The sequence below is a fragment of the Monodon monoceros genome, unplaced genomic scaffold (assembly GCF_005190385.1).
Source record: "Monodon monoceros isolate NGI ecotype Baffin Bay Population unplaced genomic scaffold, NGI_Narwhal_1 Super_Scaffold_5, whole genome shotgun sequence".
Taxonomy (NCBI): Eukaryota; Metazoa; Chordata; class Mammalia; order Artiodactyla; family Monodontidae; genus Monodon; species Monodon monoceros.
Window position 1 is genome coordinate 69,658,171 of NW_021703782.1, and position 21,993 is coordinate 69,680,163.

A 21,993-nucleotide genomic window follows, 5' to 3' on the forward strand; every position below is an offset into this window, starting at 1 on the left:
ACCATAGTGCTTTATTTCTCTTGTTATGAAGATTCTGCATTTAATTTTTCTTCTTTCATGAAATGATCATGGAACAGAGGTTGAGAAACACTGCCCTTGCTGATGGGCATGTTATTCAGCCACAGCTGAAGTGAACTAGATTCAAACCAAGAGGAAAAAATGATCTAGTTCTCACATTTTGATCTTTAGAAAATAGAAAATGGCTAATCTCCTATAATATACAAGCATGCACTTAGATCTGTTCATTTCACATCAAGTACACTGGCTTCAACCTTGTTTTTAGTATTTGTGTTAAATCTATCAGGAAGTCTTGGTTCATCCAAGTCACATTTCTGTGCATTCTAAAAATGAGTCTGTAAGCAAAGTTCCTTCTAGGGCAGAATAAATCTTTTGCTTGAAACGTGCAGCTTTTCCAATGTAATAGTTCTAGGAGGGCAGGAACAAGACCCTTGCTTTTATTCATTATGCTAGGTGCTTAACTCAGTGTCTGGTTGTTGGATCAACATGTTTGATTATTTAAAATGTTGGAGTAATGAAAGAACTTTCGTTTTAACTAAAGCTGGGACCAGAGAGAGGCAAGTGAGGTGCCTAGGGTGTAAAATTTAAGGATACACTTGCACAACCCGTATGTTTCGGGCCAAAGCCTCACCTCAGTCCTCACCCTGGTTGTAACGCAAGTGGAATCCAATTTCCAAACCCTCCCCTTTTCAGAGTTGATTTACACAGGCAATTCTCTGGAAGTGATACAGTCACAGGAGTGCGGGAACAAGGAATTTAAAACAACTATTTCAACACCCCTCCATTCCAGTTTTATGAGTAAATTTCTTTTTACTTGCATGTGACTCACATTGACCCCAGAGTCCTAAATTTTCCACTTCTGTCTTCTAGATCACTACGGATCTGAGGCAGCGTTGCACGGACAACCACACTGGGACATCGGCCTCAGCCCCCATGGCTGCAGGCATCATTGCACTGGCCCTGGAAGCCAAGTAAGCCTTTATCTCCATATGTCTCCACTGGCGACAGCCCCTCAGCTCAAGGACAGTTTACCCCTTCGCTAGTATACAATCTCGAGCACAACAAGCCAGAATATAATCTTCCCAATTCCACCTTTAAAACTGCAAAGATTAGGCCTTAAGAAAAGCTTCCCCTCTATTAAGGGAAAAGGCAACTTTTTTGGTTTTTATCTTCTTAAGAAATCAAACTGTGTAATTACTTTATTGTGGAGTCATAGTGCAGGCATGCCAGTTGGCTGTAACACTCTTGCCTTGTTGAGGTTTTTATTCTAGTCGGGGAATGTTCTGTGAGTCTCAGAAAGCTTAGGTCTGCCCACTTCTGGTTCCTTTCCCTGCAGGACAGCAATGCAGCTCAGATTCCATGACAGTAGAACCGTCACAGACTCACTCTGGGGAACAAAACACGTCAAGGTCATATGACAGGAGCCCAGGAAGAAAGACAACCCACTTAACTGAAATCCTTCTTAATGTAGTCAAATTTGGTGTTTAAAAGATCCCTTTGAAAGGCCCCCTCAGGTTATTTTAGGTTCTTAGGTTAGATTTATATGGTGGTAGGTCTCTCTTCTTTCTCCAAGCACCAATAGATTAGTTTGTCTTAACTCTTTGAAAACCTGATAGAGATCTACACTCCCTTACCCTCAATTTCAAAAGCCAAAATGGCCTGAAAACTGAAAGTTGTTTTTTGCACATTTGACACCAAAACTCATTTGATGGCAAAGCTTGCCCAGAACTGATTTGAAGCTATTTTCAGTCTTTATGTATTGTGAAAATTCACACATTTCACTGTAGAAGCATTAATATCTTTGATTATGAGGTGCTAGCTTGGACCCCACTGGAAGTTTTGTGTGCCATATGCTGTGGACACCATATCTGAAAAAATTTTGAATTCCGAACCTATCTGGTCCAAGGATTTTATAAAAGGGATTGTGGGCCTGAACTCTGAGGCCATCCCTACAAGAGGATCATAACAAGAACGAATTGAAGTAATTACATAAGTGTTTTTCCAAAAATAGCCTTGCATCCCTGCCCTAGGGAGGAATGGAAAGATTCTTTCATATAAACCTGATGTAGAGCCATAGCAGGTGACAGGGAAAGAATACAAGGATCATGATGAGACTCGGGTATTAATAAGAACAGTACTGTTTCATTCCCGGTACATATTGGCTTCCCAACATTTACATCTGACTCTCTATAAGGCAGACAGCCTCTGTCAAGGCAGTTGGGCCTCAATGTAATATGGATTCAGTAAATTGCTAAGTCATGTGTAATTCCTTGGACTGAGACAGGCAGAAGAACACAGGCTCTGGATATGGTGGTGTCTTAGTCCATTCAAGCTGCTATAACAAAATACCATAAACGGAGTAGCTTATAAACAACAAACACTTATTTCTCACAGCTCTCGAAGCTGGAAAGTCCAAGATCAAGGTGCCAGCAGACTTAGTGTCTGGCAAAGACCCACTTCCTAGTTGGCTTTACGTGGTAGAAGAAAGGGGCAAGGGAGATCTCTGGATAAATGTCTCTTATGAGGGCACTGATCCCATTAAAGAGGTCTCCAGCCTTGTGACCTAATCACCTCCCAAAGGCCCTACCTCCTAATACTCTCACATTGGGTGTTAAGTTTCAACATACGAATTTTAAGGGGACACAAATATTCAGACCATAGCAGGTACCATATCTTTTGGTGGCCTCCTGCCCCTAAGCATTGACATTGAGAGATATTCAAGCTCCCATCAATGTTTGGATTTCTTTTGTTTTGGCAGGGTTAAATATTAAATCATTTCACCACATTTTATCTTTTAAAGTGTTAAAAGTTTAGCGAGGAGTTGGCACTTATTCTGTTCTCACTTTATAACTTTTCACTGGACTGTTCTGACAGCAGATTAAGTATCTGTGTTTTTAATCTGGTGACTGTAAGTTGGATTTTGAAAAATATATCGTCTTCATTCTGAAATTCTGGGTTGTTTCTCTGGAATAGTCTCCTGTCCACAAACTACTAAAAAAAAAAAATAGTCAGGAATTCTTCCTGCACCTCCCCATTTCCCAAAAAAAGGATATAATCTCAAATTTGGCAACCAAGTACCATAACTGTGGCTGTACAGCACATGCTACTCAGTTCCTTGAAATACTACTATAACACTAATATTTTCAACAATAATTCTTTTAACCACTATTTAAGCTCAAATGAAAAATCCTTAATTTTATGCCTCAAACAACACACTCAGTTGGATAAGTTTGCTTTGGGGCTGGGGAACACACTGGAAAGCTGCCTGTTTTCTTTCCCTTTGCATTTTGAGCATTTTTTTAAGATTGATTTTTGCCAAAACTTTATTGGGTGGAAGGAAGGTCCTAGGATAGAGTTTATGTAGAAAATCCACCGTATTTTAAACAGTCTAGTCCAATCGTGCGGCCAAAGTATATAGTAAACAACCAGATCAGGTGAGAAAGAATAAACCTTTCCCTGCATCTCTATCGGTTTGTTCTACAGGCCAATCTTTGCCTGTAAGTGAAGCTGAAAGTTGGGGGCAATAGGTCTGAGTACCTCAAGAGTGGGTCAGGCATGGATGTTAAACTAGCATCAATAAGCAATGGGCCTCCCACGGGAGAAGAAAGTATCTAAATAGCAAAGAGCTCAAGTAACAGTGTACCAAGGGTGCAGTTGTTCTCAACAAAGCTAAGTTTAACCCTTGGTAAGTGTACCTCACCCAGTCACCCAACCTCCACCACTAGTGCTTCTTAGCAACACTCAAGCCTTGGTATTTTGAGATTCAGCCTTTGCCATCACCAGTGGAAGAGCCTGATAGTAGTTCTCTGTTATCCACGTTCCAAGACCCCCAGTGGATGCCTTTAACCACAGATAGTACCGAGCCCTACATGTACTATGATTTTTCCTATAAGTACATACCTATAACAAAGTTTAATTTATAAATTAGGCACAGTAAGAAATGAAGAACAGTAACTAAAAATAGAACAATTATAACAATGTACTGTATTAAAAGTTATGTGAATGTGGTCTCTCTCAAAACATCTTATAGAACCATACGCACTCTTCTTGTGATGATGTGAGATGATCAAATGCCTCCGTGTTGAAATGAAGTGAGGTGAATGGCGTGGGCATCGTGGCGTAGTGTTAGGCTACTACTGACCTTCTGATGATACGTCAGAAGGAGGGTCGTCTTTGGGTAATCTGGATCATCACGCCATGGTTGGCGATCCCGGGTGGGACAGGGCTGGACAGTATGAGATTTCATCGCACTACTCGGAATGCTGTACAATTTAAACTTACGAATTGTTTGTTTCTGGAATTTTCCATGTAATATTTTTGGACCATGGTTGACCATGCATAAATGAAACCGCAGAAAGAGAAGACAAGGATTGGGGCGGGGAGGTGGACCACTGTACTCCCTTATAAGGAGGGAAGAGAGAAAGCCAGAGCTGGGCAGAATTCTGACCCAGGACTCTGTCCAGCACTTCAGATATTCACCTCCTGCTCAGGTCAGATGAGTCACTGGATGAGGCTGAGCGTTCAGCTGAAAAGCTGCAGGTGGGGACTGCCAGTCCCTATCCAGCTGCATATCCCAGCTCTTTCTGCCCGACAAGGAGAAATGCATTGTTTCTCCTAATGTCACTAGGTTACAGTAGTATATACTCAGGGAAAACTGCCACCTCCCAGCTTCTTCACAGCCTGCTTCCTTTACGTCCCCACGTGCTTGCTTGCATCGGCACATTTGCCTGGATCAGTAGGACTGTGGGTCCTGCTGTGGATGCTACTCCAACTGTTGACCCCTCTGCATTGTGAGTCTTCTTGCTCCCCTAAGGTTGGAGCTTTCCAAAAAATCTTCTTAGGAAACTAAGGGAAGAGAAAACAAAAACAAAACAGAGAAACAGAGAAGCTTAAAGTGTTCAGATCTCTTATCTGAATGCAACAAAAGTTTGGTCATTAACTCTGCTGTGATAACTAATAGGACTCCCAGGCCATCCTTATCCTGTGGGGTATGTAAGAACATGTGTTGTAAGAAACTCCACTGTAACTAACACACCCCCAGATCCTTGGGTAAAAGTGTGCCACTCCCAAGACTGGAAGGATTCTCAGTTCTAAAAACCTACCTCCTTTTTGTCCTGAGTCCGGAGCCTCTTTAAGCTCTATAGGCACCTCTGACAGTCTGATCATAACTTTGCCTTTCTAATTACTAAACAATTTCCTCCTGCTCCTAAAAATGTTACCTGGGTGCGAGAAGCTCTAAATATTTTCCCTTCTAAAAATCAGGAGCAATTTCAGAATAAGAGAAAACACTGGCATCTTAAAAGAGAGGCAAGAAAACTGTTTCTGTTTCGGGGTACCCTCATCACATATGTATTGGTTCAGAGGTTTATAATATTTCTGTTGTTTGGCTTTTGTGGATTTGGGGGGAATTTTCTGGTTTTTCAGTTGAGTGAGTAGGGAATATGTAATCAGTGATTACAAGCAAACTATCATTTGGTCCATTGCTACTTAAAATGACATCTTTTTATATACTGTAACTGAAAAAGTTTAAGTAAAGTAAGCGTCCTGGGAGCAGGTTTCTTTGCTTTTTTTTTTTATTGAAGTATAGTTGATTTGCAATGTTGTGTTAATTTCTGCTGTACAACAAAGTGATTCAGTTATACATATATACACATTCTTTTCTAATATTTTCCATTATGGTTTATCATAGGATACTGAATATAGTTCTCTGCTATACAGTAAAACCTTGTTGTTTATCCATTCCATATATAACACCTTACATCTGCTAACCTCAACCTCCCACTCCACCCCTCCCCCCACCCCCCCCCTTGGCAACCACTAGCCTGTTCTCTATGTCCATGAATCTGTCTCTGTTTCACAGATAAGTTCATTTATGCCATATATTACATTCCACACATAAGTGATATCATATACTATTTGTCATTCTCATCTGACTTACTTCACTTAGTATGATAGCCTCTAGTTGTATCCATGTTGCTGCAAATGACATTATTGTGTTCATTTTTATGGCTGAGTAGTATTCCACTGTATATATGTATATACCACATCTTCTTGATCCACTCCTCTGTAGATGGACATTTAGGTTGTTTCCATGCCTTGGCTATTGTGAATAGTGCTGCTGTGGACATAGGGGTGCGTGTATCTTTTTGAATTAGAGTTTTCTCTGCATATATGCCCAGGAGTGGGATTGCTGGATCATATGGTAATTCTATTTTTAGTTGTCTGAGGAACCTGGGAGCAGGTTCCTTAAATGAAGAAAGTAGTTGGGTCTTCCCTGGTGGTGCAGTGGTTGAGAGTCCGCCTGCCGATGCAGGGGACACGGGTTCGTGCCCCGGTCCGGGAAGATCCCACATGCCGCGGAGCCTGTGCATCTGGAGCCTGTGCTCCACAACGGGAGAGGCCACAACAGTGAGAGGCCCACGTACCACAAAAAAAGAAAAGAAAAAGAAAGTAGTGAAACATAACTAATAGTGTTGGGTGAGCAACCTAGAAAAACATCAAGTCATATTTGTAAGGTGCTTTGTATCTCGATGCTGGTATATATTACCAGTACCCCAGACGTGTAGAAAGAAAAAAATATGTTGCTAGCAAATGATATTTCATATAAAATGGTTTATAAAATACAGGTGAAATAACTGACATTCATAAAAACCTAGTATTCAGGATCATAAACTCTGTTTTACTGAAAGTTTTCCTGCCTTGAGTCTGCAACTGTTAGCTAAGGAAAGCTATTTCAGTAGTGTTTTATATGTTAAATTACCAGCATTAGCTCAGGAAATTCAGAATTTAAATTCACCAAAGAAACCTTTTTGCCTTGAATCGCAAATGGTCTTTCACTGGAAATTTGAACAGTATGTACTCGGCAAACAAGAAATGTGGCACAGTGAATGGTAAATAAAAGGGACTGAGTTGGGTAGAAACACCTGACATTATTTAGCACTGATACAAGGAATCTGCCACAAATTCCTGTTTTAAGTGACCCAAAGCCTTTTTCTCAGATTTCATATCTCAGGGGCCACAGGGATACTATCCTTTGAGAACATTTAATACATCCAGATCTAAATTTAGAAAATAAATAAACTGGGGTGGCAGCTGTTATTCTGTTCTGTATATTCTATAATGTGTATTCCATTCTATACATATATCTATTCTATATATGCATATATGTATTCTATATATACTAGAAATAGACCTGGTACACATTAAACATTAGCTGCCCTTGGTGTTCTACACATGTGCGTGTATACATACACACACATTCCTAGGTAGGCTCATCTACTTTCTTCTTATTATCTATCTGTTCTCTCTTATTTCAATTGTCTATTACCACTGGTTTATAGAATATACCATATAGGTATATGTAGAACAAGATTCTAGAATATATATAGAGAGAATATAGATCTAGATAGCTTAGACAACTTCTGTTCTTGTACTACAGATGTTTTTATATGTATTACCTTCCAAACAAGGCTTAAACTCCTTGAGACTAAAGACTGTATCTTACAGTCTTTATTTATGTGTATGTAATCAATATCTATTGCATACTGAAAATAATTTTTTTAACATCTTTATTGGAGTATGTTTGCTTTACAATGTTGTGTTAATTGCTGCAGTATAACAAAGTGAATCAGCTATACGAATACATATATCCCCATATCCCCTCCCTCTTTCATCTCCCTCCCACCCTCCCTATCCCACCCCTCTAGGTGGTCACAAAGCACCGAGCTGATCTCCCTGTGCTACGCGGCTGCTTCCCACTAGCTATCTATTTTATGTTTGGTAGTGTATATATGTCCATGCCACTCTCTCACTTCATCTCAGCTTACCCTTCCCCCTCCCCCTCCCCGTGTCCTCAAGTGCATTCTCTACATCTGTGTCTTTATTCCTGTCCTGCCCCTAGGTTCTTCAGAACCATTTTTTTTTAGATTCATATATATGTGTGTGTGTGTGTGTGTGTGTTAGCATATGGTATTTGTTTTTCTCTTTCTGACTTACTTCACTCTGTATCACAGACTCTAGGTCCATCCACCTCGCTACAAATAACTCAATTTTGTTTCTTTTTATGGCTGAGTAATATTCCATTGTATATATGTGCCACATCTTCTTTATCCATTCATGTGTTGATGGACACTTAGGTTGCTTCCATGTCCTGGCTATTGTAAATAGTGCTGCAGTGAACATTGTGGTACATGACTCTTTGAATTATGGTTTTCTCAGGGTATATGCCCAGTAGTGGGATTGCTGTGTCATATGGTAGTTCTATTTTCAGTTTTTTAAGGACCCTCCAAACTGTTTTCCATAGTGGCTGTGTCAATTTGCATTCCCACCAACAGTGCAAGAGGATTCCCTTTTCTCCACACCCTCTCCAGCATTTATTGTTTGTAGATTTTTTAATGATGGCCATTCTGACTGGTGTGAGGTGATACCTCATTGTAGTTTTGATCTGCGTTTCTCTAATGATTAGTGATGTTGAGCATCCTTTCATGTGTTTGTTGGCAATCTGTATATCTACTTTGGAGAAATGTCCACTTAGGTCTTCTGCCCATTTTTGGATTGGGTTTTTTGTTTTTTTGATATTGAGCTGCATGAGCTGCTTATATATTTTGGAGATTAATCCTTTGTCAGGTGCTTCGTTTGCAAATATTTTCTCCCATTCTGAGGGTTGTCTTTTCATCTTGTTTATGGTTTCCTTTGCTGGGCAAAAGCTTTGAAGTTTCATTAGGTCCCATTTGTTTATTTTTGATTTTATTTCCATTACTTAGGGAGGTGGGTCAAAAAAGATCTTCCTGTGATTTATGTCATACAGTGTTCTGCCTATGTTTTCCTCTAAGAGTTTTATAGCGTCTGGCCTTGCATTTAGGTCTTAAATCCATTTTGAGTTTATTTTTGTGTATGGTGTTAGGGACTGTTCTAATTTCATTCTTTTACATGTAGCTGTCCAGTTTTCCCAGCACCACTTATTGAAGAGGCTGTCTTTTCTCCACTATATATTCTTGTCTCCATTATAAAACATAAAGTAACCATATGTGTGTGGGTTTATCTCTGGGCTTTCTACCCTATTCCATTGATCTATATTGCTGTTTTTGTGCCAGTACCATACTGTCTTGATTACTGTAGCTTTGTAGTATAGTTTGAAGTCAGGGAGCCTGATTCCTCCAGCTCCATTTTTCTTTCTCAAGATTGCTTTTGCTATTTGGGGTCATTTGTATTTCCATACAAATTGTGAATTTTTTTGTTCTAGTTTGGTGAAAAATGCCACTGGTAGTTTGGAAGGGATTGCACTGAACCTGTAGATTGCTTTGGGTAGTATAGTCATTTTCACAGTGTTGATTCTTCCAATCCAAGAGCATGGTATATCTCTCCATCTGTTTGCATCATCTTTAATTTCTTTCATCTTTAATTTCTTTCATCAGTGTCTTATAGTTTTTTGCATACAGGTCTTTTGTCTCCTTAGGTAGGTTTATTCCTAGGTATTTTATTCCTCTGTTGCAGTGGTAAATGGGAGTGTTTCCTTAATTTCTCTTTCAGATTTTTCATCATTAGTGTATAAGAATGCAAGAGATCGCTGTGTGTTAATTTTGTATCCTGCTACTTTACCACATTCATTGATTAGCTCTAGTAGTTTTCTAGTAGCATCTTTAGGATTCTCTATGTATAGTATCATGTCATCTGCAAAGAGTGACAGCTTTACTTCTTCTTTAAAGATTTGGATTCCTTTTATTTCTTTTTCTTCTCTGATTGCTGTGACTAAAACTTCCAACACTATGTTGAATAATAGTGGTGAGAGTGGACAACCTTGTCTTGTTCCTGATGTTAGAGGAAATGGTTTCAGTTTTTCACCATTGGGAACGATGTTAGCTATGGGTTTGTCATATATGGCCTTTATTATGTTGAGGTAAGCTCCCTCTATGCCTACTTTCTGGGAGTTTTTTATTATAAATGCGTGCTGAATTTTGTCGAAAGCTTTTTCTGCATTTATTGAGATGATCACATGGTTTTTCTCCTTCAGTTTGTTAATCTGGTTTTTCACATTGATTGATTTGCATATATTGAAGAATCCTTGCATTCCTGGGATAAACCCCACTGATCATGGTGTATGATCCTTTGAATGTACTGTTGGATTCTCTTTGCTTGTATTTTGTTGAGGTTTTTTGCGTCTATGTTCATCACTGATATTGGCCTGTAGTTTTCTTTCTTTGTAACCTTTGTCTGGTTTTGGTATGAGGGTGATGATGATGGCTTCATAGAATGAGTTTGGGAGTGTTCCTCTCTCTGCTATATTTTGGAAGAATTTGAGAAGGATAGGTGTTAGCTCTTCTCTAAATGTTTGATAGAATTTGCCTGTGAAGCCATCTGGTCCTGGGCTTTTGTTTGTTGGAAGATTTTTAATCACAGTCTCAATTTCAGTGCTTGTGATTGGTATGTTTATGTTTTCTATTTCTTCCTGGTTCGGTCTCGGAAGGTTGTGCTTTTGTAAGAATTTGTCCATTTCTTCCACGTTGTCCATTTTATTGGCATAGAGTTGCTTGTAGTAGTCTCTTAGAATGCTTTGTATTTCTGCGGTGTCTATTGTAACTTCTCCTTTTTCATTTCTAATTTTATTGATTTGAGTCCTCTCCCTCTTTTTCTTGATGAGTCTGGCTAATGGTTTATCAATTTTGTTTATCTTCTCAAAGAACCAGCTTTTAGTTTTATTCATCTTTGCTATCATTTCCTTCATTTCTTTTTCATTTATTTCTGATCTAATCTTTATGATTTCTTTCCTTCTGCTAACTTTGGGGGTTCTTTTTGTTCTTCTTTCTCTAATTGCTTTAGGTGTAAGGTTAGGTTGTTTATTTGAGATGTTTCTTATTTCTTGAGGAAGGATTGTATTGCTATAAACTTCCCTCTTAGAACTGCTTTTGCTGCCTCCCATAGGTTTTGGGCTGTAGTATTTTCATTGTCCTTTGTTTCTAGGTAGTTTTTGATTTCCTCTTTGATTTCGTCAGTGATCTCTTGGTTATTTAGTAGCATATTGTTTAGCCTCCATGTGTTTGTATTTTTTACAGATTTTTTTCATGTAATTGATATCTAGTCTCATAGCGTTGTGGTCGGAAAAGATACTTGATACGATTTCAGTTTTCTTAAATTTACCAAGGCTTGATTTGTGACCCAGGATATGATCTGTCCTGGAGAAAGTTCCATGAGCACTTGAGAAGAAAGTGTATTCTGTTGTTTTTGGATGGAATGTCCTATGAATATCAATTAAGTCCATCTTGTTTAATGTGTCATTTAATGCTTGTGTTTCCTTATTTATTTTCATTTTAGATGATCTTTCCATTGGTGAAAGTGGGGTGTTAAAGTCCCCTACTATGATTGTGTTACTGTCGATTTCCCCTTTTATGGCTGTTAGCATTTGCCTTATGTATTGAGGTGCTCCTATGTTCGGTGCATAAATATTTACAATTGTTATATCTTCTTCTTGGATTGATCCCATGATCATTATGTGGTGTCCTTCTTTGTCTCTTGTAATGGTCTTTATTTTAAAGTCTATTTTGTCAGATATGAGAATTGCTACTCCAGCTTTCTTTTGATTTCCATTTGCATGGAATATCTTTTTCTGTCCCCTCACTTTCAGTCTGTATGTGTCCCTAGGTCTGAAATGGATCTCTTGTAGACAGCATATATATGGGTCTTGTTTTTGTATCCATTCAGCCAGTCTACATCTTTTCACTGGAGCATTTAATCCATTTACATTTAAGGTAATTATCGATATGTATGTTCCTATTACCATTTTTTAAAATCTTTTTGGCTTTGGTATTGTAGGTCTTTTCCTTCTCTTGTGTTTCCTGCCTAGAGATAAAAAATAATTTTTAAAGCATCATGCTAGGAGCTAAGTGAATTAGGCAGGACGTAATTCAAGTATTTGTAAACTATGTCACTTGCCTTCAAAGGATCTTAAAATATCATTAGGGGGCATATGGACACCAGCATTCACGCACAAATAATTTAAGAAAGTCTGTGAAATAGTTTTGGTGGAAAGGTGGTGGAACATGAATGATTTGGAAGAAAATTGAGACAGTCAGACTCGATGATGATCCAAATTGGAACCTTGGTGCCATGGCATTTGTATAATCTCTATGACACCTTAAACACCATGTTTTGAACAAGTTCAATTCTAAACAAACATTAAATTAATCCATCTATTCCAACCTTCTTATTTTTTGTACAAGGGAAATGAGGTTAATAGAATTGCTCAGTTTCATATATTACTTTTACCTCTCAGTTCCTCTCATTGCTGTTGCATAGTGACTCCTCTTACGCACTGCCACAGCTCATCCCTTACCCAGTGTACATAGCATTCCTTAGAACTGGGCTTACCCTGGGTAAAATAAAGACATGATGGTATTCCCTCTTTTAGCTTCCAGAAGAAGCTAAAATTCCACTGAATTCTTCAGTGGGTTAATGTGAGACATGGAAAGATCAACGTGTGAAGAATTAAAGACGCGTTGGGCCACAGGAAGATTCACCTCATATGCTGTTGTCTTCAGAAAACTATCCCGAAAATTCTTTCTTTCTAAATTAAACTTATCGTCTGCATTTCTGTAAGACCTAAAAAGTCCATCTATATAAATGTTATGCAGTTCCCCTTTATCAACCACTTTATATCTTTGTTTTACCTTTCATTGTAGTCTCTCTCTCACCTATGTATATTTCCAGTGCAAGAAAAAATGGGCCACTGCCCAAAATCTTTGGGACGCAATTATTGTGAGAAGTTAATACCTAAGACAGTTGAAAGGAAGTCTGGAGTTTTTAACAAACTGAGTTAAAATAACTAATTGAGGGGCTTCAGAGTTCTAGAACTGACCATCTTGAAGGGAGGCCACATATGAAAGATATGATAGGCATAAACATTTCTAAATATTGGAGTTAGCATCTTAGGCCTGATATCTTGTAAACTGTTCTTATCTTCTTTGTTTTGTTTTAATTAAAAACACATTTCAGTATAAAATGTTCCATTAAAAATTCTCGCAAGGGCCACATTCAGCTGTATGAAATGTTGCAGTGGGCGGGGAGCACAAATGCATTTGATGATTGAGGTAAAATAACAGAGGATATACCAACTCTCCTTTTAGGAGGGTTTTATTTATTTCAATTAGAACTTAGCATATGCACAGGTAGTGAGAATACAGGCATAAATGCTCAGGTTCTGTATAATTACAGGTTAAAGAAGGAGTTATTACACATGTCCTTCCTTTCACATACTCTTAGAGTTTCTTCTGTATTGTAATGTTGTAGTTCTGGCTTAGAATTTAGCTGAGATTTCTGGCATAAATGGTTGGGCCATATACTGTAAAGAGGGTGAAGAAAATTAAAATGTAGTCAGGCAGGAGAGCTGAAAAAGGGGTTTGTGAGGTAGAAACAGCACACATTTCCATGTGAGGCTGAGTGGACAGAGAAAGGATGTACTGTCCTGGATTGTTCCCTATAGTGACATAATTGTAACCAGACTCACAGAGCAGTTACCACGGGCCTTCTGCCAGGACCGTGCATGAAAATAGCTTTGTTATGTCTACACACACACAGACAATACACTGTGTCCTCTAGCACTTTGCAAGTTCAAATTATGTAGAAGCCAATTCTCACTGGACTCAACTTTGTACCTTAACTGATGATCCATGGCTTAAAACAATGCAGCTTCCAAAGGTGTCCTTTATTCCTAGAAAAGCCCTGGTCAACAGGCTTATTCACCTTGTATTATCTGGAGACTTAGCCAGTGTTTTCCATCCCCTTCCTGAGTTGAGGAAACTAAGAAACTTGATGGATGGTTGAGTTGCCCAGAGACTGAACTGAGAACAGAGAATGAATCTATTAGGTGATTATTCACTGAATGTATTTTGCTCTTATTACTGTAGTAATAAAGATTATTTCTTAAGAAGAGTAATTCTCAGTCTTGTTGCAATCCCCAGAGTTTTTCCTTGTAGAGCTGGTCAGATATCATTTTCAAGTGTCATTTGTCATATATTAGAAATGTCTCATGTTCTAAGTATTCAAATTGTGATTTAACCTAAGCAGTAATGCTGTAAGATTGGGGGTGGGAAAGGTCTTTACAGTGTCCTCTGGGATTTGACTGATTTCATAGCAATTATGTCATTATCTATGATATGCCATCCTCTCCACCACCTTGACAAGAATCCCATCTGAAAGGACACTATGCCTAGAATTCTATAAAAATGACACCACTCTGAGAAAACACAAAGTAGGAAGCTTCTCCCAGTTTAAGTCCACCAAAAAAAGAGTCGGTGTAGAAGAGGGGGGTTTGGAAGGAAACTCCTAATCTCATTTTTCTCATCTCTGAAAGGTACATAAAGAGACTAAGGCTGTTGGTAACATAAACCTTAGATGGAATCATTCATTCATTCAACAGACATGTATTAATGTTCCACCGATTGTCAGTTCCTATGCTAGGTATTGTGAATTGATTGGTGGATTGACAGAGGTGGAACTTTCATCCTATTTGGTGAGGCAGTCTGTAAAAAAGCAAACAATAAGTACTAAGAAAAACAGTAGAATAATGGGGAGTAACGGAGGTATTTTTACATACAGTGGTTAAGCAGAGACCTCTGGGAGGAAGTGACATTTTAGCTGAGACCTGAAACGTGGGAAGAAGCCTACCTTGTAAAGAGCTGGCCTGTGCATTCCAGGGAGAGGGAGGAGCCAGCTCGGAAGACCCTGTGGTTGGAACAAGGTTACTGGCTTTGAGGATTAGAAAGATCTGTATGGCTAAAGTGAGGAGAGGGTTGGAAAAGTCCAGTATACATATGGCGTCATAGTAGGTAAGCATGATAAGAGATCTATGGAGTCTTTTAAGGAGGGAGATATGAGTTGATGAAAATTTTTAAAGATCATTCCAGACTCTCCTTGGAGAAGTCCTGGTGTGGGAGCAAGGCAGGTAAACCATTTTGCAAGTTAGTTCTGTAGATCAGGAGAGGTTGGGGTAGCCTGTTCAAGGTGATGGTGATGGGGATAGAGAGAAATGGATAGATCTGCTATACATTTTGCATGTTCAACAAACAGGGAGAGAATTAGATCATGGGCTTTGGGGTAAAGGAAAAACTCAAGGCTGAGTTCTAGTTCCTCAGCTGAGCTCTTGGGTGGATTGCATACCATTTATTGAAATAGATACTCTTTTCTTCCCATGGGATTCTGAGAATTAGAAGAAGCATAAATACTGAATGGGACAAGGTCCCTGGGCTTAAAGGTCTGGTGACAAGACCTATAGCAAATTTCTCCTACAATTACTGACTGGGCTTTGGTGCATCAGCTTCCTAAAAGTTTATGAATTACTCCTTAGAAAAGGCTTTTCACTAAGACCATGATTGCTATAAATGTCTGAGACAATTTACATGTTTAAAAAGAGAAAGAAAATAAAGAGAATAGATTTATTTACATTATAAATTGCTCGTCTACTGCCACGTCCTTTAATTTAAATAGGGTGTTAATAGCAAATTAATTTTTATGCAGTTACCCCATAAAATTGCTTAGAAAATCTACTAGTGTATTAGTGAGTTTATAAGAAGTATGTAAAATTTAGTATTTAAATTTAGTCTCTTGAGGATTTGTGGATTATATTCATTGCCAAGAAATTTTTGTTCTTGATAGTGTCTATGGTAACACCCCAAATACTATCAAATATAATTTTTCTTGCTAGGGATAAGAGAAGCTGACTTTTTTTTCCAGGGTTCATTATAGTTTCACATCATAATCTACCACTTAATCACTTTAATCAAAGCATATTTCAGTACATTCTGCAAAATGACTTATTGTATGGCTTCCTGGAATATCACTGTCTTTGAAGATTCTCAGATGTATTCCTCAGCTCTATATTGAAACCCAGTTAAAATTCAAATCTGTTTTTATACCAAGTGTTCTTGGGCTGAGTTTTGAATCCATCTTGCCTGTGCCCACATTTTCTTGACCTATAATTTCTTGCTTCTAGAAGATTTTTGTGTCATTTGTTCAGAAGAGCATAATTGTTCCCAGTGACACTAGCATCTAGTTTTTTGTATTTAGCTGATTCCAGCATTCTTTCTGTCTCTCTTTTTAAAGAATTTTAATCATAATACACTTTGCCATTATCCATATGAGAGAAAAATGAATAAGATAAATATACTTGACAGATTGAAAGGCATGTCATTTCACTAGCATATAAGATTTATTCATCCTGACGTCAACAAGTTGTTTATGGCATTTGATGAGTCAAGCTCAAAGCAACAAATTTCTAGTAAAATATGATACCTGAAATAGAACATGCAAGACAAAAAGCAAGACATTTTGTGCTTAGAAGATTGGCTTATTTCTTACCATTTAGGATTAAGTTCTCATTTCTCTATTCATTCTGATTCTAAATCTTATTGAGTAACCATATGTGCAACTGAGATGAAGTAAAGTTTTACGTTCTTTGCATATGCCAGAAAAACAAGATGCCTGCAAAGCCTGGTAGTGTCATCCTACCCAGTAAAAATCATAGCACATCTGACTGTGACATACTGTGTATGAGGCAAAAGATTCTTCTTGCTGTCAGCCCCAACTGAGTGTGGAAACAGTGTGTAAGAGTGCAAGAAGGTAAAATGAAAAGGAAAATGATGAAAAATGAAAGCAGCCGCCTGCTTTTATTGAATTCTTACTCTATGCCAAATACTGAGCTTAGTGTTGTCACTCGTCATCTCATTTAATCCTCAAAGCGGCGCTTATAAAGTAGGCAACATCACCGTATTTCGATGTGGAAACTGAGCCTTAGAAACTTGCACAGGCAAGAAGTGATAGATCTGGAAATTGAACTCAAGGCAGTGTGACACCGCAGCCCACCATCACACTACATCATGTGTTTTAAGAGCTATAACGAGACATGGTTAATTATGAATGGCTGCTGTGACGTATAAGGGCCATGAGTATGGAGAAGGGTGGTGAAATTTTGAACAGAGATGATTTAGGAAGACTTTACAAAAGAAGAGGGATTTGAGCTATACTTTGAAGATTCTTTGTTTTTTAACTGAAGTATAGTTGATTTACAATGTTGTGTTAATTTCTGCTGTATGGCAGAGTGATTCAGTTATACATATATGTGCCTTCTTATTCTTTTCCATTATGGTTTATCAAAGGATATTGAATATTGTTCCCTGTGCTATACAGTGTGACCTTGTTGTTTATCTGAAGATTCTTTTTTCAGCTTTAGTGTGCACATGAGTCTTACTGAATCTTGTTTAAAAATGCAGATTTCAGAGTCCTCAGGATAGTTTGGGTGATTCATTCGCAAGTGGCCCATAGATCAAAAGGACACCCCCATCCTGACTGTAAGCTGTCTTGAAAGTGGGTATGCTGCAGTAGCCCCAGCAATAATAACAATGTTTAGCATATAGCAGGCAATCAAATACTTGTACAATGAAGGAAAGAAGGGAGGGAGAGAGGAAGGGAGGAAGGAAGGAAGGGGGGGAAGGAACTCTCCCTTTGGTTTTTCTAAAGTATGGATAGAAATTATTTGCAAATGAAGCAACTGACAAAAGATTAATCTCCAAAATTTACAAGCAGCTCATGCAGCTCAATATCAAAAAAAAACCCAATCCAAAAATGGGCAGAAGACCTAAACAGACATTTCTCCAAAGAAGATACACAGATTGCCAACAAACACATGAAAGGATGCTCAACATCACTAATCATTAGAGAAACGCAGATCAGAACTACAATGAGGTATCACCTCACACCAGTCAGAATGGCCATCATCAAAAAATCTACAAACAATAAATGCTGGAGAGGGTGTGGAGAAAAGGGAACCCTCTTGCACTGTTGGTGGGAATGTAAATTGATACAGCCGCTATGGAGAACAGTATGGAGGTTCCTTAAAAAACTAAAACTAGGGGCTTCCCTGGTGACGCAGTGGTTGAGAGTCCACCTGCCGATGCAGGGGACGCGGGTTTGTGCCCTGGTCCGGGAAGATCCCACATGCCATGGAGCGGCTGGGCCCGTGAGCCATGGCCGCTGAGCCTGCGTGTCCGGAGCCTGTACTCCACAACGGGAGAGGCCACAACAGTGAGAGGCCCGCGTACCGCAAAAAAAAAAAAAAAAAAACTAAAACTAGAACTACCATATGACCCAGCAATCCCACTACTGGGCATATACCCTGAGAAAACCATAATTCAAAAAGAGTTATGGGGCTTCCCTGGTGGCGCAGTGGTTGAGGGTCCGCCTGCCGATGCAGGGGACAGAGGTTCATGCCCCGGTCTGGGAAGATCCCCCATGCCGTGGAGCGGCTGGGCCTGTGAGCCATGGCCGCTGAGCCTGCGCGTCTGGAGCAGTGAGAGGCCCGTGTACCGCAAAAAAAAAAAAGAAAAAGCGTTATGTACCACAATGTTCATTGCAGCTCTGTTTACAGTAGCCAGGACATGGAAACAACCTAAGTGTCCATCAACAGATGAATGGATAAAGAAGATGTGGCACATGTATACAATGGAATATTACTCAGCCATAAAAAGAAATGGAATTGAGTTATTTGTGGTGAGGTGGATGGACCTAGAGTCTGTCATACAGAGTGAAGTAAGAGAAAAACAAATACCGTATGCTAACACATATATATGGAATCTAAAAAAAGAAAAGATGGTTCTGAACAGCCTAGGGGCAGGACAGGAATAAAGATGTAGACGTAGAGAATGGACTTGAGGACACGGGTGGGGGAAGGATAAGCTGGGACGAAGTGAGAGAGTGGCATGGACATATACACACTACCAAATGTAAAATAGATAGCTAGTGAGAAGCAGCTGCATAGCACAGGGAGATCAGCTCGGTGCTTTGTGATCACCTGGAGGGGTGGGATAGGGAGGGTGGGAGGGAGACGCAAGAGGGAGGAGATATAGGAACATACGTATATGTATAGCTGATTCACTTTGTTATACAGCAGAAACTAACACACCACTGTAAAGCAATTATACTCCAATAAAGATGTTAAAAAGAAAGTATGGATAGATACCTATTCAAGTAGCTGGATTTAGTGGGGTATAATGCCAACAAGTTTAGTCTTAACTCTAAATATTAATTCATTCAAGAAATATTTATTGAGTCATGCTTGTTACCATCATTTCTTTATTTTGAAATAAACATTTTTTTTACATCTCTGAAACTGTATTACATCTTACAGTCATAGTTGTAATCTTTAGCACCATAGTTGTGATGTTATTCAGTATGTGCCTGGCAGTATGCTTGGAACTAGAATACATCTGAACAAAACATGCATGTTCCATGCCAGAGATGCCAGGAATGGTAGAGCAGATTGAGTACAAATGTATGTGATGCTTTGGACCTGGCTCTAGTAGAGCATACATTCCATAGATTAAAGATAATAACACTAACATTAATTGCTATGAAAGGGAAAAAAAATAAAACAAAGGATAATACTGTGACAGAAAGTGGAGTAAGAGTAGAAAAGGGTGAAGAATAGCAAATAAGGATAAGGCAAGGCCATCAATGAGATAATACATTTTGACAGGAGTCTTTAAAGTGATCCAACTTATACCTGGGTTTTGTGAGTTTTTACTGAGTTATTGTTTGATTGCAACATTAACCAAGTTTCTCCTTTTTTCATGCATTGGTGATGCAGTCATGGCCAAGTAGGTAACAGAAGGTCAAATGAAAAGGAGAAAACCCTGAATGATCCATAATTTTTTAAAATTCCTACAACAAATTTAGAAACATGCCTGTATATGAAACTGGTTGGACATCACTTCAGAGATTAAAATTGTTCATCCAGTCAGAAAGAATCAGCAAAAACCTTAATTTTCTGTCTTCAGTAGGCACCCCCAGTACATCTGAAAAACTTGGTACACAACTGAGGAATGTTGGGAGGAAGAAAGAGAATTTGAGTGATATTTAAGGTAGGCTCTCAGAGGAGTCTGCTTGTTATTTAGCTGTTGGAAACGTTTACAACCGACTTGAAAGAATTGTTGTAGAGAGCTTCCTGGAGTGAGCATGATATGGAAGTGATTGTTTTAGTCATGCTGAATTGTTATTCATTGCTCTGAATTTAGGTGCCATTAGAGTTGACATCTAATAGCCTTGTTTTCCATAGCAGATGTGTTCAATTTTATAATTTTCATTGTGTTAAAACTCTCAATTACATGTGATACCATACCTGGAACATAAAATAATTGTTATCGGTTTGTCTGAGACATCATAACCTTGGAAGGTTGCCCAGAGACCATCTGGTCTGTAGAGATGCTATTTAGTGAGAGTGTTCGAGGATCACCAGGCAGAGAAGAATAATAGTAATGCAATATAGCTTAGTTTAAAAATAAAGGTATTTTTTCAATTTAAGTGACTTATTTGGAAATTATATACTATTTTGATATAAAATTTTCTTAATTATGTGAAATGATGTTGTCCTTATTTGGCAAAATTAAAAGTTACCAATCTTCCACTGATGACTTTTGTCACTAACTTCTTAGAAGCAAATAAATATTTAACACTGAAAGATCCTAGGAAGAGCAATCCCATAGCCACCGATACCATTAGCAGCAGGACCTTTTTTTTTTTTTTTTAACATCTTTATTGGAGTATAATTGCTTTACAATGGTGTGTTAGTTTCTGCTGTATAACAAAGCGAATCAGCTATACATATACGTATGTTCCTATATCTCCTCCCTCTTGAGTCTTCCTCCCACCCTCCCTATCCCACCCCTCCAGGTGATCACAAAGCACCGAGCTGATCTCCCTGTGCTATGTGGCTGCTTCCCACTAGCTATCTATTTTACATTTGGTAGTGTATATTTGTCCATGCCACTCTCTCACTTCACCCCAGCTTACCCTTCCCCCTCCCCGCGTCCTCAAGTCCATTTTCTACAAGGAGGACCATTTTTATAACTAGATTATTATCACTAAAATAATACATGTTCTTTGTAAAGAAGAATATAAATCATGAAGTATATAAACAAAAATCGAAAGTCTCCCAACAAAATCAACTTTCAGCGACTTTTATGCTTGAATAGTGCAGTAACTCCCAATACTATAATTCTGGGTCCAAATATTCTTAATATATACAATATTTATTGTAAAAATATTTCCTACTCTACTATCTTCAACCTGCATGTTGCTTTCCCTTCAGATTTTGTTGTGCATTTTGTCATTTCTTCCCCATTAACTTTTTTATTATACTTTTTTTTTTTTTGCGGTACTCGGGCCTCTCACTGTTGTGGCCTCTCCCATTGCGGAGCACAGTCTCCGGACGCGCAGGCTCAGTGGCCATGGCTTACTGACCTAGCCGCTCTGCGGCATGTGGGATTTTCCCGGACCGGGAGTAGTAATTATTTGTTTGTTTTGCTATTACCATTATACCTTTAACTGATTATTGCTTGTTTATAACAGAGCTGTTGTTTTTGTTTTGTATATTTTTCTTATCTCTTGCCCCTTTAATTCACATGTAACGTAACTGATTACCTTGAGGGTTGTTTTTTTTTTTTTTTTTGAAGAATACATAGTATCTGACAATAGTAATACTTATCTCTGTTCATTTGAGTCTTTTTCATGTTTGTTCTTATTGCACAAATTAGTTATTATACGTTTAGCTCTTGGAATCAGGTTGTCTTCAGTTCCAAACCTGTCTGTACACTAGTGCTACCTGCGTAGCCTTGAACAAGTGAAAATTAAGTTTCTTAACCTTCAGTTTCAGTTTCTTCATCTGAAATTAGGGGTAGTAACCCAGAATCACAAGATTGTTGCTAGGATTAAATAAATTTAGGCGTATGGAAAGTATTAAAACTATGGAAGCTGATATCACAATTAATATTTCTGTTATATTAGCTAACCATTTAAAATGTTAAATGTCAAGAATGACAGTAGGCTTTCATGTATAGGTCCTGATTTTCCCTGGATTTTTTTTACCTTTTTTTTTCACTTTTTGTGGATGTTTGCTTTTGTTTATTGTGTCTATGCAGCATTTTTGGTTTTATAAAG

The 21,993-nt window shown here is 38.5% G+C and overlaps 1 protein-coding gene across 8 annotated transcripts in view; it reads left to right on the plus strand.

Moving 5' to 3' along the window:
* Nucleotides 1-21,993, plus strand: part of PCSK5 (proprotein convertase subtilisin/kexin type 5) — a 449,309-nt gene that overhangs the window by 194,003 nt on the left and 233,313 nt on the right. For all 8 annotated transcript variants that reach the window (XR_003790774.1, XM_029202704.1, XM_029202698.1 and 5 more), the window contains one exon: nt 889-989. Coding sequence is in view for 7 of the 8 variants with exons in the window: in XM_029202704.1 (XP_029058537.1) it covers nt 889-989 (101 nt within the window). In the remaining variant the exon portion in view is untranslated. The remainder of the gene's footprint in view (nt 1-888; nt 990-21,993) is intronic.